Source organism: Mizuhopecten yessoensis, unplaced genomic scaffold, assembly GCF_002113885.1.
Source record: "Mizuhopecten yessoensis strain PY_sf001 unplaced genomic scaffold, ASM211388v2 scaffold4999.1, whole genome shotgun sequence".
In the NCBI taxonomy this organism is placed as follows: domain Eukaryota; kingdom Metazoa; phylum Mollusca; class Bivalvia; order Pectinida; family Pectinidae; genus Mizuhopecten; species Mizuhopecten yessoensis.
This window is the reverse complement of record NW_018405827.1, coordinates 26,164-43,451: the sequence shown is the minus strand read 5'-3', so window position 1 is coordinate 43,451 and position 17,288 is coordinate 26,164. Positions and strand designations below refer to the sequence as shown.

At 36.9% G+C, this 17,288-nt stretch overlaps 1 protein-coding gene across 1 annotated transcript; it reads left to right on the top strand.

Annotated features, from left to right (window-relative positions):
* Positions 1-370: 370 nt before the first annotated feature.
* LOC110450101 (trichohyalin-like) lies at positions 371-13,503 on the top strand. The gene is made up of 5 exons (XM_021497356.1): positions 371-466; positions 2,753-2,850; positions 9,188-9,818; positions 11,521-11,742; positions 12,360-13,503. The coding sequence occupies exons 1-5, from the start codon at positions 451-453 to the stop codon at positions 12,578-12,580; spliced, it is 1,188 nt and encodes a 395-aa protein (XP_021353031.1). The 5' UTR covers positions 371-450; the 3' UTR covers positions 12,581-13,503.
* The last annotated feature ends 3,785 nt before the right edge of the window (positions 13,504-17,288 follow it).

Sequence of the window (17,288 nt, the reverse complement as noted above, 5' to 3'; positions counted from 1 at the left end):
ATAATGATACTTAAATGTATCTAATATATATATTCATTAATGTATATAATAATTAATAGATTGCAGCCCGTTCCTGCCCGTTTCTGTCCGTTTCTGCCCGTTCCTGCCCGTTTCTGCCCATTTCTGCCCGTTTTTGCCCGTTCCTGCCCGTTCCTGTAAATCGTCTATCCGGACTTATCCGTACCCACCACCTATGGTTGAGCAGGGAGCAGTCATTTCGAAGTCCTACGTTCATAAAGCGATCTGTAGGCCATATCATATTTTCAATTTCAATATATCTCTTTGTTTTCTTTAAATTGATTTTATAGATATGAAGTTAGTTTGTTTTCATTCTATAAGGTCTATTTTAGGTCGCATTTACAACCGGAAGTAACGAACATATGATTCCACGAATTGTGAAAGCGAAAGTAGAAACCCAGTCCCGTGTCATCAGTTGCCAGATTGGTTTACATGGCCACCGGAAAAGGTTTGTATCCTAAACTAGACTTATTGGATAGATTGTCCTGTAATTCAGCTATATAGAACTGCTGTTCTGACCTAAAGACACATGTTTTATAAGGGTCAGACACGCTTTACGCCGATACATGTATGTACTTTGCGACTAAGCGAGTTGTCTCCAGGTACATCTGTGATTCGCGCAAAGTGTTCTATTTTACAGTTAATTACGCTCATAGGGTCGTGGATAGCTTTGCTGTTGATAAAGAAAAAATGATGCCTTCGCTACTCAAAAGTTCAAAAACAGTAGAGCTAGGAGATCGATCCCCCATTTTCCCGTGCCTGTGTGCCTCGTCTGTCAAAACACCCATAATATAAACTTTTTTATAGTATAGTTGCATTGACAGACGAGGGTAGTATCTGTGATTCTATAACAATATTCTATGTTTCAATATACTTAAACTTCATACACTTGTCGAGAAATGGGGTGAGTGTTGAAACACACAGTAACTACATGGAGTAGGGAACTGATCTCGGGTCCAAATATCGGTTAGAAGGTACTGGTAGAGAAAATGCACTCGCATGCTATCTGTATGAAGTCAGAGATGTCACATTGATGTTGTCAACGCAGTTAACAGTCTAAGGGAGATAGCTCTCCCAAAATTCATGATGCATTCTGTACATGTAAACCTTTGTCAATTTTTGTATCTATTTCCATTCCCTGCATACATATACAATCTATGACTTAATTTTGAATTAAAAATATAATGCTGAAGAAAGAAATAAGTACATTAACTTTTGAAATATGTAGTCATATCTATAATCCATGATTAGTCATACCCGGAAACATATATTACTGTACTATATTATATGTAAATTTTATATGTAGATTATCTAACAATATACATTAATGTTTATTGTAATTTTTGTTTTGTTAATAAGAAGTGAATCGAGGACCATGCAGTCATTTAAAAAGAATACATGTACATGCTGGATATTTGTATTCAATGTAATGTACAGCACAAGTTATAGTGACAAAATACTGATATCCTGGCATGTTTAGCTGTACCATATTAAAACCATAAATCCTAATGTGGCAAATTCCATATGTTATCATTTATACAGTGGCTGGATTAATGATTACATTTAGATGGCTGATTTTCTTGATCAGGAACTGTTAAAAAACATACACAATCTAATGGTTTTTTTTATGAACATGGATACTTCAAGGCCAACAACTCAACATCTAGCATAGGTCTCTGCACAGTGTTTATATAAAAGAAAACATATCAAAATATTCTAAAAGAGATGGAAGGTGTATTAAATTCAAGTACCTCTAAGAACCTACATCAGTTACAATTACACATTTAAAAACTATAAATGTTGGACACATGGCTAGCAAGTTTAATTTTTCACTGCATAATATATTATTATAAAGGAGTTGAACTAGCTAGTCACAGATAAATAATAGAGCAAGTCCAAGATTAAAAATGAAGCATGACATCGATAAATAGTGGAGATCACAAATGTGGGAGGTCCCACATAAATTGTGATGAAGGTCACAGATAATAGTGGAGGAAAATACAGAAAAACAGTGGAGAAAGTTACATATAAATAACGATTGAGGTCAAAGATAAATAGTTTAGAGGGTCACAGATAGCTATGTAGGTCACAGATAAATAGAGAACATAGATAAAAAGGGGTCACTGATACTGGAATGGAGTCACAAATAAGTAAGTGGTTTAAGGTAATTCCCTTTAACAAACTTGATAGGTTTTCATCTTCATCTAAGCAAGCTACTTGCCAATATCATCACCATACAGGCCTACAGGTTATGCAGAAGAAATTGTTGAAAGATTATAACAAAGTTAATGCATGTGACCTTGAAAGTTGGTATTTTGAGTAAATTTTGAAAGTCTTTCACTATCCCACTCAAGGCTTTTAGATTATACAGAAGAGTTTGTTTGGAGGTAATGTACAAATATGACCTCTTTGGGTGGAAGCCATATTTTAGCAAATTTGTTAGTCTTCCATTTCAGCAAGCTACTGGCCAAATATCATCACACTGAGCTTCTTGGTTATGGAGAAGAGGTGGTTTAGATAATTTTAACTCTTATGACCTTTCAAGTAGGTCAAAGTCATTCATCTGAGCATGCAACTGGTCAAATACCCCTACCATTAGCTCTAAGCCTCTCGGTTATTAGAAGATGTTTAAACTAAGGATAATACACCATGGCATAAGTTCACTAAGACCTTTTGGTCAGGTGAGCTACCTGTAAATATAAAAACCTCAACTAAAATGGTGTTATTTTTTCAGGAGGCAACATGGGAGGTTTTTTTTCTACTGATAAACCAGAGACTGGTTCTGTCATTCGTGCTGCTGATTCAGCTGCAGAGGAGGTTATCAAAACACAGGTAGAGTTAACATTATTTAATTGTTGGTGATGGTCTATCATCTTGAATTCAGACAACTCTCCCAACAAGGTCAGTTCAGTCATGTGATGAAATAAAATGTCAAGACCAAGACAAAGGTCAACGGTTTAAATATTATCTGTGTTGTGTAAGGTCAAGATCAGTTCTTCTATGATCATATCTGATAGAAAAAAGGCCGACCAGCGGCCTCTCATGTTATGGGAGTAGGATTAATCATATTAATGTAAATATACATATACATAATATCATAATTTTGTTAAGAACAGTTATAATACGTAAAATATATATAAATTAAAGCAAACTATCACAGGTTCCAATCCAGAGAGCAGGTGATTGGGACAGCCCCTACCTACATGTAACAAGCTCTCTGGATTTTATACTTACATGTACATATTATATACCATCATAAATTACATTTACTGCATTTAAACACGATGTCTTTAAAAACTAATAACAATAGTGATAATGAAATGAATAAATACATCAATTTGAAATACGTAGATAAAATTTCCTAGTTCTACCTTGTAGTGAAATTGAAGTTTCCAATGGTTGGGGAGCCCCCTACCAGCGAGGTCTGCTAAATGCACACATATATATGTTATAGCAGTTGGGGACTGTTTTCTCAGTAGACATAGTGATTTATTGCAGACAGATCTCTGTTGCTGAGTATAGTTTAAATAACTGGTTATAAGTTCCAGTGAATCCAATTAGATATCGGAATCCAAGGTTTAACTGGGGTCTTCAAATATGACGACTTGCCATGGGTTTCATATTGAGGATGACCATAATGTACCAGCTACTTGGGACAATTTGACTGCAGGTAGGGCGTAACAATCGTAAGAGGCGACTAAATGGGATCTTATCTTTTCTCTTCTTTCTAAACAACTTTCTTCTTCCTAATGGCTCCCTCGACAATGCCTCACTTTTGGCCATTAGTTGAGCATTCGCCCTGTGAGGAAGGCATTGGGTTCTGTCTCCTGGCCGAGACATACCAGAGTCTGTAAAAATGGTAGTTTCTACTCCTGCTTAACGTTCAGTAATTTAGGAATTTGACGACTGGTTCGCTCGTTGTCAGTATAATGTGACCGGGTGGGGTGTCCTGCTGGGTGTCTTCAGCAGTATGTTTCAGTGAGGTAGCATTATAAAGTCGGCGTCAGTTCCGCGCTATCACAAGGAGACAAGCTTGAACATACCGCAGCCTCCCAAAACACACACGCATAACCTACACGCATACATACACTACAGGCATACATCTTGCGCACAGGAGAGGCCTTCCTTAAATGACCATAGCTGTTGATTGGACGTTAAACAATACTAAACAAAACCAAACCAAAACCAGCTAGTTTTCTCAAACAAAATGCCATAGGGCCTTAACAGTCTCATATGAGCTGTAAGTTATTTTTCATTGTCGAGATTTGGAGTGGAAATTTAATCATGTAAACAAAGCAACGTATGTTATTCGTCATGTCACACAAATGAAATAAATAAATAACCTGTTTAAGACTTTTCAAATAAAGTATTTTGTATTAAATGAGAAATGATAGCTTTTGTTTTTAATTAATTTTCCCAATTTGGGCCCAATTTCCGATGACCCTTGATAATATCTACATTGTATACTTACCATCCAGTCATTATCATTCTAACCAAGTTTGCATTATTCCCTGCTGACAACTAACAAAAATTAGTCATAATTATTTGTATTAAACAATGTAAACTATTATATAATGTAGGCCGTAAAATATATCCCCTCCCCAAGGGAGAACAGATGACCCAGAGTAATAAAATGCACACCTTAGATAAAGCCCTGTATGACCTATTTATTCATGAAGAGTACTTGATTCTAGCACATCTAAGTAGGAGAAGAATTTATTTCCAGTCCGCTGCTGAAAATCGACAAAATATCGTCAAAAGTGATATTTCCAGTAGGGATATAACGGATAACCCGCGGATAATAAAATTTACGATTTAAGTCAAGTCCCTAAGGACCTTTCCATCCATGAAAAGTAGAAATTTCAATTTAACAAATTTTATTGACATTACCAATGAAATAAATACAGGCAAACATTTGTCTGCTGATAGATGTATGGGCGATAACAAAACTAAGGTTTGCTTGGTCTGTGATGATAACGAAATTGCGGTCAGTAGCGAGTGGTCATTTAACGTTTGGCGGTCAAAATGTAAAAGCATCTGTATTGTAACATGATATACATGTGAGGCCGCTATTGGGGAAGCTGACCATCAAAATGTTGGTTGCAATTCCAAAGCCAACATACATACAACCCTAATAGATATTATAGCCTATTGCAGTATGTGTAAGTTGTCAATTAAATTCCATCCGTAATTAATTGACAAAAAAACGTATTACAGGAAATAAGGAGACACCGTATTGAAAAAGAATTTTGTCAGCGTGAAACCAATCTTCATCGTCGTCGTCGACAGATTTTATTTCCTCCAAAGTATACACCAGGTAGTGTTTATTGCTTATAAATCGCAACATACTATCATAAAGATATATACTTTGCAAAGCGTTAAGAACTAGATAAGAAAACCAATTACGTAATTACCATTATTAATTATCATAAGCACACGTACATCATCATGTACCCCCGCAAATACCGGGGCCTCACTTGTTGTGCAATAGAAGAATAACTCAGCGATTGGTCAGACACCCCACGGAGTTGTAATCTGGTATCCTGTGTCCAACAGTTCTGGGAGCAAACGCGCTCAACGTGATTACTAATAAAGGCGATTTTCTAACAGAAGCTCACTGAAAAGCACAAAGTTAGTTTTTAAAACAAAATTAACTATGGATGCACCATCACAGCCTCGCAGACGCAGAAGAGGGCCTTATGGTAAACGAAAGTACCTGGATAACGATGACGATTTGGAATGTTACAGTTTCGGATTTAGAACTAGGCCTACTTACTGCTGTAGTCCCATGTACCGAAACATTAGAAATCCCTAGCTGTTCAAAATACGTCTCGCTCAGAAAAATGACTGAAGAACTTAAATCATCTGAAGTTACCGCCAATGTTAACAAGGTGAGTTTTAAAAAATAATAATTAAGAAACGTATATTTGCATTCGGCTCTCTTAGAAGAAATTACAGATACACCCCTTGCAACCGGCGAAAGATGACATGGTGGAGCTTCCGGTACAGCCCCGGTCCTAGTGAGGGCAGCGCAGCTGTGGGCGCATAACGATCACAACCGGCAACCAGATATTTCAAGCAAGAAGATCTGTAAAAATATAGATTAAGACAAGACATCCGAAGTAATGTTATTCATATGACTATATTACACACAATGTAAAAAAATCTGTTTGATGTTTGAAACTTAAGACAACAGAGTTATGACAAATTCGACTTGTAGCTGTCATGGCGGGCGAAGCTCACAATCTTGGCATGCAGATTTGTTTGTTACAAGATTTTCACGAAATCTAGATATAGTTTGGTTCAAGTGATTGGTTCTGTGACCAAAGTGGTCCGCTGTAAATTTGCTTGGATTCAGTGGTGAATTGTTTATTTTTATTGAATTAATTTTTAATTTCTTCTCCATAGAATTTCTGGGCCAACAAGAGTGATTCATATAAGTTGAAATAACTTGTTTCAAAATTGTTGTAAAATTCATTAAGTTTATATCTATTGTAAACTTTGCCTCAGCGTAACATGTGCAAATGAAAAGTATTTCTTTTTGTTAATTTGTATTTGCCGGGTTGAAATGTTACTTATCTCAACCAATTTACTGTGCTTAACTTTGGTATAACTTTTGCTTTGGCATAACACGTGCCTATGGAAGTTATGTTGTATTTTATTGATATTAATTATCAAATGTACCCATTACTTTTGTTGGCATGCATGACCTTTGATGAGCGATGCATTGCCCTTTGGTAACTTTGTTTGGTTGATATCGTTGGTCAGTTTGATATTTGGTAGCTTTCATATTGGCCTATGGTAAAACGAATTCATCACATGTTCACATATACATGAGCTGATACATCTGTGATAACCCCTTACCAGCCATCTATATGCCTCTGTTGCCCTTATAGTGTGGCTGATAAGCATTGTCACCAGTAAAATCATAATGTCTATGAGCTTCAAATGTACGAGGCCACTGGCCATTGTAACAATTGGCGGCATATCAGATGTGTGTAGTGTGTATTGATCTGTACGGTTAACGAAGCGTCGTTAGATAATATATTTATAGATTATCACACTGTATTTTCAGGGTTTGTCGTGAGAACATTTTTTCTCATTGCGAGCACGTGGATAGAAGCCAATTAGTTCGACCGACAAACACTGAAAATACTGTATGATTTACTATTTATCATCTATATACTCCTACCTTATATATTTCTCCGTTTAAAAAAACCTAAACTAAACACCATGTTTTCCAAATGACTTCTATGCTCAATGATCAACGATCGCCTATGACAAACGTAAACAAATAGAAGTTTTGCACGGAGGAATACAATGAACCTTAAAACTACGTAGATTTTTTTTTTAATTTTTAAAACAATCCTTACGTCATTGGTTTTCTCATATGCACATTTTCACCTGAGATAGTGTTTTTATACTCCTGCTTCGACGAAGTCGGGCGCATATATATATATCGTGTTTGCTTCGTCCGTCCGAAATGTTTCCGGTGCATATCTCCCGTACTATTTCACCAACGGTTATGAATCTTGATTTGTGGGTACATGCATGGAAGGCGGTATGTCGCGTACCATATGTAGGTCACTGTGATCTCTCTACCGTGACCTCTGACCTACATACATGTAATGTCGTCAGAAAGGTTTTCGGATTATATCTCCCGTACTATTTCACCTACGGTTATGAATCTTGGTTTGTGGGTACATGCCTGGAAGGCGTTGTGCATGGAAGGAGGTGTGTCACATACCATATGTAGGTCACTGTGACCTCTGCCGTGACCCCTGCCGTGACCCCTGACCTACATAATGTCGTCAGCAAGGTTTCCGGAGCATATCTCCCGTACTATTTCACCTACTGTTATGCATCTTGGTTTGTGGGTACATGCATCGAAGGCGGTGTGTCGCGTACCATATGTAGGTCACTGTAACCTCTACCGTGACCTCTGATATATAAACTCTTCACTTGATTCTTCCAATCCACATCCCTATCACTCCCACCAATTCCTGATCAATCAAAGTGGGGGTATTCACAAAGGCCCCCCCCTCCCCCCTTCGAGTTACATCTAGTAATTCTCAATACTTTTCCGTAACTTTGTTTTGATATGTTTATGACGGACTATTTTCTTACGCGGTCACTTTTGTGTGGACACTTTTTCCTGTTTCGGACGTCATCTGGCGCGAGCAGACGTTCTTTTTTGAGAAAATATGTTCCCAAGTGCTGAGGAATGGGAAAATCCGTTCTCAAGTTGTCCCCAGTCGTTCTCAACTTCTTATCATACTCAATTACTGACAACCAATGCTAATGAATTTATCATGCTACCGGTAGGTGGTATAAAGTAGTATATAGATGATAATGAACAATATTAAACAAAGTAAGGGGCTTAATGGTGACCCTTTCAGGTCACGTTCACATTAAGTTGTCACGCGTGACAATGCGATTCTTTTTTACTTCATACAGCTTTGTCCAAACCATACAGAACGCACCAATCCATGAATCTGAATATGTTATTACTTTGTTTCCAAATAGGTTGACAAAATCAAAGGATCAAGCGAAGTTACGGCAATAATTGCATGCAAAATGCATGATTTTGTCATTATGTCGTTATGCTCTTGTATCGTCTCCGCAGGTTCTGTCACAACACCTCTGTGATAGCAGGAGGGTGATAGACTCTCTAACCAAATGAGCTAACAGAGCCAAAATGTTCAAAAGTTAAAAAAATAAATATGTGACTAGCACAAATATTTGTATAGTGTATATTTCTAACACAGTAATTAACTGAGTTAAAACTTTAATCAGTGATTGACATACACTGTATTGTTTGTGTATCTTTATAACACAATAAATATTCCAGATTGCAAACATTTTAGTAAAACTACATATAAAATAACTAGTTTTTTTACCTTGCATATATCATCCTCGATACTCCATGGATTACGCTCCCTTGCGCTCTCTGCAAGGTGGCGCACACTGAGCCATAACATATTACAGGGGTTTAGAGAGCGTAAGTGAGCGTAACGCCTGGAGTATTTGCTTGTATATTATTAGAGGTTGATGTATGTTGTTAAACAGTGATTAAGCTAATCACTATTTGAACAACATGGCCCCGGTCACTGATAGTCATTACAGCTTAGTCCTGCTGTAAATAACATAATTCTTCATTTTACTTCAGGATGAAATACAAAAAAAGTTCAAAGAACTACGAGATGTTATCGGAAAACAAAACGAGAATGTGGAGACCTTAACAAAGACAAAGGCTCGTACGATGGATCTTTTCAATAACATGCAAAGGGATGATAATACTGGGCCTACGCATTCAAAAAAGACCTGTACTGGATCAGATCCTATTTGTGAACATTCTAAGGAAATCAAAGATTTAAAGAAAAGAATGAAAGAATTACGATCTACATTAGTAGAGAAAAAGAAGGAATTTGAGAAAGAAAAACAAACAATTGCGACAGAAAGGAAAAGGTCCCAAGAGGAAATAAGTGGATTGGAATCCGACAAAAGCCGTCTACAAATGGAAAAAACCCAGCTGGAATCCAACGAAAGCCGTCTACAAATGGAAAAACAACAGCTTGAATCCAACGAAAGCCGTCTACAAATGGAAAAACAACAGCTGGAATCCGAGAAAAGCCGTCTACAAACGGAAAAACAACAGCTGGAATCGGAACAAAGCCGTCTACAAATGGACAAACAACAGCTGGAATCCGAAAAGAAATCAAACTTACATAAAATTCAAGATCTTGAAAATAATATCAAGCAGGCAGAGGAACACATACGGCTGGCGAAGCAAAAGAAAGGTAAGGGTCCTAGCTTTGTGAACAGTTGTTGATTTAGGTCGCATAAAGAATACTCCAAACTCCTCTACCTGTACATGGATTGAAACATGGTTGACCCCGAGGTAATATGAAAGGATTTGGATGATCAGTGAATTTTCAATGATTGATGCCCTGCAATGTAAAGAGAGTTCCGACAGTCTTAAACCTTTAGATTCGAGCCGCAATAATTTAGCCCAGCCACATTTTCATTCTCTGTTAACAATGTTGAAAACAAATTGTTTTTGTGTTGAATTCGCTCGTCTGATGATTTAAAATCGCATATTATAGAAACTGTCTTAAGGATCCCTGTCCCAATGGATGCAAAGCAGTAGAAAATATTTAGATTTTCGTACATACAGAGCTGTCCCCTTTTGATTTCTGATAAAGTGAAAGATGACTGGAACAGTATACAAGCACTGGCCAGGGAGCTCAATAAGTACTTTCGTTACAGTATTGGAGATCAAATGTTTAAAACTTTGTCCGTTTCCGTTGTATTTTCATACCCAAAACGCTGTTGTTGATTTATATAACGTTTTCATACATTTTCTGCAAGGTTGATGGTTTCTTTGAGAAATGAACGGGCAATGCTTTATTGATGTCGGAAACAGTGTGTCCAATACATAGTTACAGTTTCCGGCAGTCATACATCCTAAATTACCCCCCCAACTATGCTCTGAACAGCTAATGTTGATTGTTTACATGTATGCGACTTTAAATAAAGTTTCTTGTATCTTGTATCTTGTTTGAAATAACATAGACGAAATATCAAAAAGGTTGAAAAAATAGTATGCAGTAAAGCGTATAGTTAGATATTTTATCTTGTGGCATTTGTATGGTAAGAATTATCTAGCCAGAATACGAACCACTTTAAGCACTTACAGTATAGATATACAACTCATACAGTTGGTCAATACACTCAATATACAGAACGGGTTAATCGAATTTTGTTTGTAGGGAGAACACTTTATATGAAAATCTTTAATACAATGACTTTGTGTTTTGAATTCTGGTTGCCTTCGTGGGAGGCAATAGTGTCAGTGTCATGCCAATTAACAAAATATATAACCACGGAAACAAACATAAACATGCTATTTGACTCTCCTTAGAAACTGGCCATTGAAATCTTCATTCAAAACTTATTATTTTTTAATTTCAAGTACCAGTATACTAGTAATGTAAACACTTACCCATCAATTTCTTCTGTCCTGATATTCACCAACTTACTGCAAAGATATTGATAAAAGAACGTATGTAAGAGTACATGTTGTATAAGGTACTGAATATACTGGAGCTTGTGGAAGTCCACAAAACTTAACGTTAAAATGTAGTCCTTTATTGAATGTTCATTATCATGAACAATGTTGGAAATATATCACTCCGAATACACCTTTTATTGCAAATTTAACAGAAAAAATGTACTTTTTAAATTATCAATACTGCAGATTTAAAGAAATACATGTATACCTGAAACTTGTTTTACTGTTGTCGCAAACTAATAATGGACGATGTGAAACTAGACTCTGATTAAACACACAGTCAATGTGAATCTGGTCAATGTCATGGGATGGTGCAACAATCAACACATTGTTTATAAAGCCTAGCTTGAATTACGAAATTAAAATATTAACAATCAGCTGTTCAATCCAGTCTAAATCATATCGATATATATTGTTCTTCTTTCTAGTTCGTGTGTCTCTGTACTCTGGGAACCACACGACCCTAATGGAAGCCTCGGCTGAGTTAAACAAGATGTTATGTTTTCACTGGGAAGCCCTCGGGATACTAGCGACAGTGGAGCCATGTCTCGATCCCAAGGCACACACAGGCACGACTCCCCTCATCATCCTCTGTATCAACGCCTCCCGCCTCGGTACTGACGTCAGCAATGCCACACAGAATATCCACTGTAAGGTCATAAGATTATTGGTTAAAATTACATTACTAAAATTAATAGGGTCATACATGTAGGTCAGCTACGATATCAAAGAAATTGATGTGGCATGTATAGGGGACATGGGTGATATCAAAGGGAATGTATCAGAAGTATAGCATGATCGTTTGCATTACTAGCCCAGTGCTCTACAAATTGAGATAAACATAGAATATATTATATCATGCTGTGTAAATGAATGGTACAATTGCTGTGTCGTATGTCAAATCACGCAAGCAGGGTCATAGACGAAGATTACAAATTAGTAGTAAATGAGGAAATAAGGGATATATAATCACATATCCCATAATAAAGTAAAGGAGTGTAGTTGAGTTGATCGGGTAGATTCTGTGTTAACACATGTGGTTAGAAAGCTAACGTTAGGGGAATCAGTAGCCAAACATGTCATTGGTTGTTTGTTCAAGACCCGGTCACACTGTCACGAGTTTGAGTCCCAAGTTGTGACGCGTTATAACTTTCCAGGACTCTGTTAACTCGTAGCCACAAATCGTGACAGTGCGACTTGGCCTTCAAGCAACATGTTCTGCATTTATAACCTATCATGTGAATGGTTGTTTTTTCTGTGACGTCAGGTGACCAGTCGGTAGCCGTTGTCATCCTCCACCACAAGGAATTACACGCCCTCCCGTCGCAGCCAAGTGAGAAACTCCTGGTAGGTGCTCAATACAGACAACTGGGGGCTATAGTGGACATTGCCTTCCTCAAAACCAAGGGCTTGTATGCTTGTGACATGAACGAGAAGGCACTGGACAAACTAACTGCGTTTATATCTAATTTCATTCAACAAGGTTAATGTTCAAAGTGCGACGTCATATTCATGTTCAATGTTAAAGGTCATAGTTAACAATACATCATATCCATTTGTAGTATCAGCAATCAAGGTTGAAGGTCAAAGGTGACAGTGTATTCCATATGGAGTATCAGAAAACTATGATGAGTATCACGGAGTATACCTGTGGAATAGCAGTTAACAAGGTTAATATCAAAATTGACAGCTCTTTCATGTAAAATACCGGCAAACAAGATGAGGGGACAAGGTTGACAAATCCTTCCTGAAAAAGAAAACCATACCTTGCAATACTTTAATGAAAATAGAATTTAGATGAAAAAAAATATAATCAACAACAGTGTTCTAAGCATTAACACTTAGAGGGACCAGACCTACATCCGAACCTAGGACCTCGGATCGTCAACCCTTCACTCTAACCAGCTGTGCCACCTGGTCAGCGGAAGAACCCTGTTATATCAAACACGAAATTAAGGGGAGGTTACTCGATGTACAAAAGCTGTGTTTTGCTTGGAGTAGGTGAGGGATTCTTAACTAATATACATGCAACTTGCATAGTTTCAACTATTGTATTTATAACACATTTTCCACATATCAACATGTGTTATGTTTGTATAATATATTTGCTTTGAGAAGGATTCCTGTTAAAACACGCAAATGAAATATATCGAAAAGGCGACGAAACCAAGCTTAATGTCACTCTACTTGCCAGTTAATGGTAAGGTTAAATAGAAATGCTCCCCGAGAAGTCTGGCAACGTGTGCGAACCACAGTTAGGGATATGTTATCGACGAATGTTGTTATGAAATATCTGTCGGTATTATATGTATTATAAATATGCAGGTTTACACTATGTTCATCAAGGAATGATTTCAGTAAATGATACATATTGCTGATGGTAATTAAATGTTCACGGCAACAAAACATCCACTCTAAATTTTCCATTGTTTCTTGTTTAATATTCATTGCTAAGTTAAGTTTGAACTTAAGCTTCACAATGACAGTTTCGGAAAGATCGGTAGAGTTAAGGCTGTATATATATATGTATATATATAGTGAGAATTAAAGTATGAAAACGGACGTTTTAGCGTGATAATGGCAAGGTCAGCTCTATAATTGAAATTTAAGATTGATAATAGGTGTATTGACACAAAAACCTACTCATTGGTATTGTGAAATACAGTACCATCGATATATAGATATATAGTACACGGAATCAACATATTTATATATATGATATATTTATAGTGTTCACAACAGCTGGAAGTTACAATACTGTATATATAAACCAATATAAAACTAATAGCTGTAAATACAGAGATTTATTATAGAAATTTCAAAATGCTCACTCGTTCACAAACGTATCTAACAAAGTTCTGGACCCTCTCAATTACAATAGAAATCATTCCATTCATTTCTATCATTTTTCCCCATATTCCAGCTTGTAATGATAATCTATCGATGCCCATTCGAAATTTACAAAACAATTGCATATTGTTCCGCAGAGCCGTTCATAAGTTCGACTTCAGATTCGCTCGAAAACCCTCATATGCTTTATAACGGTATCATTACATTGTGGACAGTGGATCGGTTTATTAGCTCACCTGGCCCTAAGGGGCATGTGAGCTAATGCCGTACTGCGGCGTCCGTCGTCCGTTCGTCAACTTTTTCTTTTAAACGACTTCTGAAGAAGAACTGGGGGACCTAGGGTCATGATATTTGGCCATTAGGTACCTGGGATGGAGTGCTATAAACTTTCCTCATTAAAATGACCTTGACCTACTTTCAAGTTCACGGGGGTCAAATATGTTAAAAAATTCAAACAACAATATCCTAAGAACCATTTGGACTAGAGTCATAATACTTTGGTATGTTATGAAGACCAGCAGTGCAAATCTTTTTCTAAATCACAGAAATGAGGTTAAAGGTCAACTCTAAGTGCTAGTCGGGGGTCAAATGTCAACATGGCTTAAAAGGTTTAACAATCTTCTTCTCAAATTCCATAAGGCTCAGGGTCATAATATTTGGCCAATAGGTACCTGGGATATAGTGCTATAAAGTTACGTCATTAAAATGACCTTGACCTACTTTCAAGGTCACAGGAGTCAAAAATGATAAAACTTCAAATGACGATATCCTAAGAAGCATTTAGTCTCGAGTCATGATACTTGGGTATGCTATGTAGACCAGCAGTGCAAATATTTTTCTTTATTACAGTAATGAGGTCAAGTGTCAACTTTAAGTGCTAGCTGGAGTCAAAGGTCAACGTTGGTTAAATGCTTTAAAATTACAATTTCAAACAACAATATCTTAAGCGTTTAAGAGATGTTAAAATGTCTTCTGTTCTAGTTACCACATTTGGTCTGAAGTAACCTATATGTCAGTTTCATGTAACAAAGGAAACAGGTGATCGATACAGGCCCTCTGGGCCTCTTGTATAGTAAATAAAAAAGCGAAGCGTTTTATAGTTTAAAACTAGTTAGATTTGGTAGCCCTATATACAATCGTTTTGGGATTTATTACGTCATACAACATGATTTGTTTCTACAAAATGATACGTTGGTTTTAGATATGAACCGAATAGCACCGAAGTCTAACTAAGTAATCACAAAATGGCGCAGGGCTACACGCCTCATATGTTTACTTCTCTTTTTATACATCAAAATATCATCTGTCACGATACCTTATGCTGTCCGTCTTTAAACTGATGACAGGATCTCAATGTGACAGACGAATTACACCGAATCAACATATTTGTACAATACTCCGCTCGATATTTGAGTAGTTGGCATCACACACACATTTGCGAGTCATCAACATTACCAGTAAATCGTAAAAGTGTGTTTTCCTTTTCGGTGCAGTTATTAATTTCTTTAATATCCATTCGTCTCATCATTTGTTTTAAGCAAAGCCATAGGCACACGGCTATGTCAAACGTGAAACCACATACAACAAAACCCTGCCGTTTATTTTTTTTAGATATATTTCTTGGTATATTTTAAACGACAGAAACATATAGAATACCCGTAATTCACATCTCAGCCCCAAATAATGCGCGAGAGTAGCCGGATGTCATTTCTAATTCTGTTTTAGTTCGTTACGCTACGATGTTTGGAAATCCTTCTATGATGACGTCACCGATAAATACATTTTTCTTGATATATGTAATACACGTATTAACACCATATGCAATGGAAAATAATGCCTCTCCACTCACCCACGTGTCTGGATTAACGTACTTGTCAACCCTCATACAGTCTCGTTTTACTGTATAATGTATTATCATTAAGGAATTACATGTATACGATTCTGACAGGCAGCTAAATTGCCATATATCATCAGCTCTTACACATGCATGACTTTTTTATACTAGGTAATGGTGTTTGCTACAATGTCCATTAACGAAGATTGTACAATTAACTAACATACGATCACTGCCATTGGTACATGTACTTGTAAATGATGTTGTTTTAGGAAGGCCGAACACTGTAGGACTTAACTCTAACTGGTTGGCTGAAGGGAAGGGTTTAATAGATAGCTCTTCTCTCTTACCTACTCCGTTTGTCTTGTTGACAGAATGATGTGACCGGCAAGGGTGTCATGTTGCTCGAACCAGACTATAACATTTTAGAATATAGGTGATGACAGCAACAACAAGCATTTCTGCAGAAAGAGTAGATCGCGGGTTCAAGCATGTACAAACTGTACATATTGCTTCAATACAATAATGGTTTACAACATTATTACAAACGTAAAATATATTTATACACTGTACCATTTAATGTAATGTCTCTTAATGCTGTATACTGGGAACTTTTCGCCGCAGTTTAATTTTCGCCTTTTTCGCCCTCCGTAATGATTGGGATATTTTCACGACAGTGACAATAAGTATACTTGTACAACATACTATCATTTATTTATTTATTTTTTAATATTAAGGAGGTTGAGTTCAGCGCGTGCCGAGACCCGTGTTGTGATTGGCTGGAAGCGCAGCCGTTTTTTCGCTAAACCACCGCACGCGCTGACCTCAACCTCATTAATATTAAAAAAAGTGGCAGACTGACTGCGAAAAACTTTGAAACTCTGAAATGCCACATGTTTTTGGAGGAAACGGATTTCATGTCCGCGGAAGGAGAAGACATTTTACGTGCATATAGAAAGTTTTTAAAAGAAAAAATATCTTTCTTTCCAACGGTACTAAGCATTTTCCCGTTGATCAACTAGACATAAGAAAGTTAGTTGGGGTTGACAGTTTGACATCGAGAGTTTTCCTCCCTTCTCGTATATATATGATCAAAGGGGTTGTCATTTTTACCGAAAGTCGATCTAAACCCCTAAAACATGTAAAATGAGTCTGAACATCTTAGTTTAGGTCAAACATAGCTGTTATAAATTCCCAGGTCCCTGTGTGAAGGACGCTGAGTGAGAACCGAAGCGAAATCAATCGTGGGTATCCAACGATGGGTGAACATTTGAATGGGAGAAATGTCCCGGCATACAGTGTTACTTCGGTCGATGTCATGTTTCAAGAACATTTGTTCCTCTCTATTATCGCTCAACATTTCACTGGTAAACATTACTTGAAGGGACAACATTGTAAAACTTACATAAAGAAGGGTGACATTTCATTTCATTTTACTGGTCCTGGCCTAAATAATTTTAGTTTAAAGGGCAAGGTTTCCTACAATGTGTATTGAAATGCAGAAGACATTAA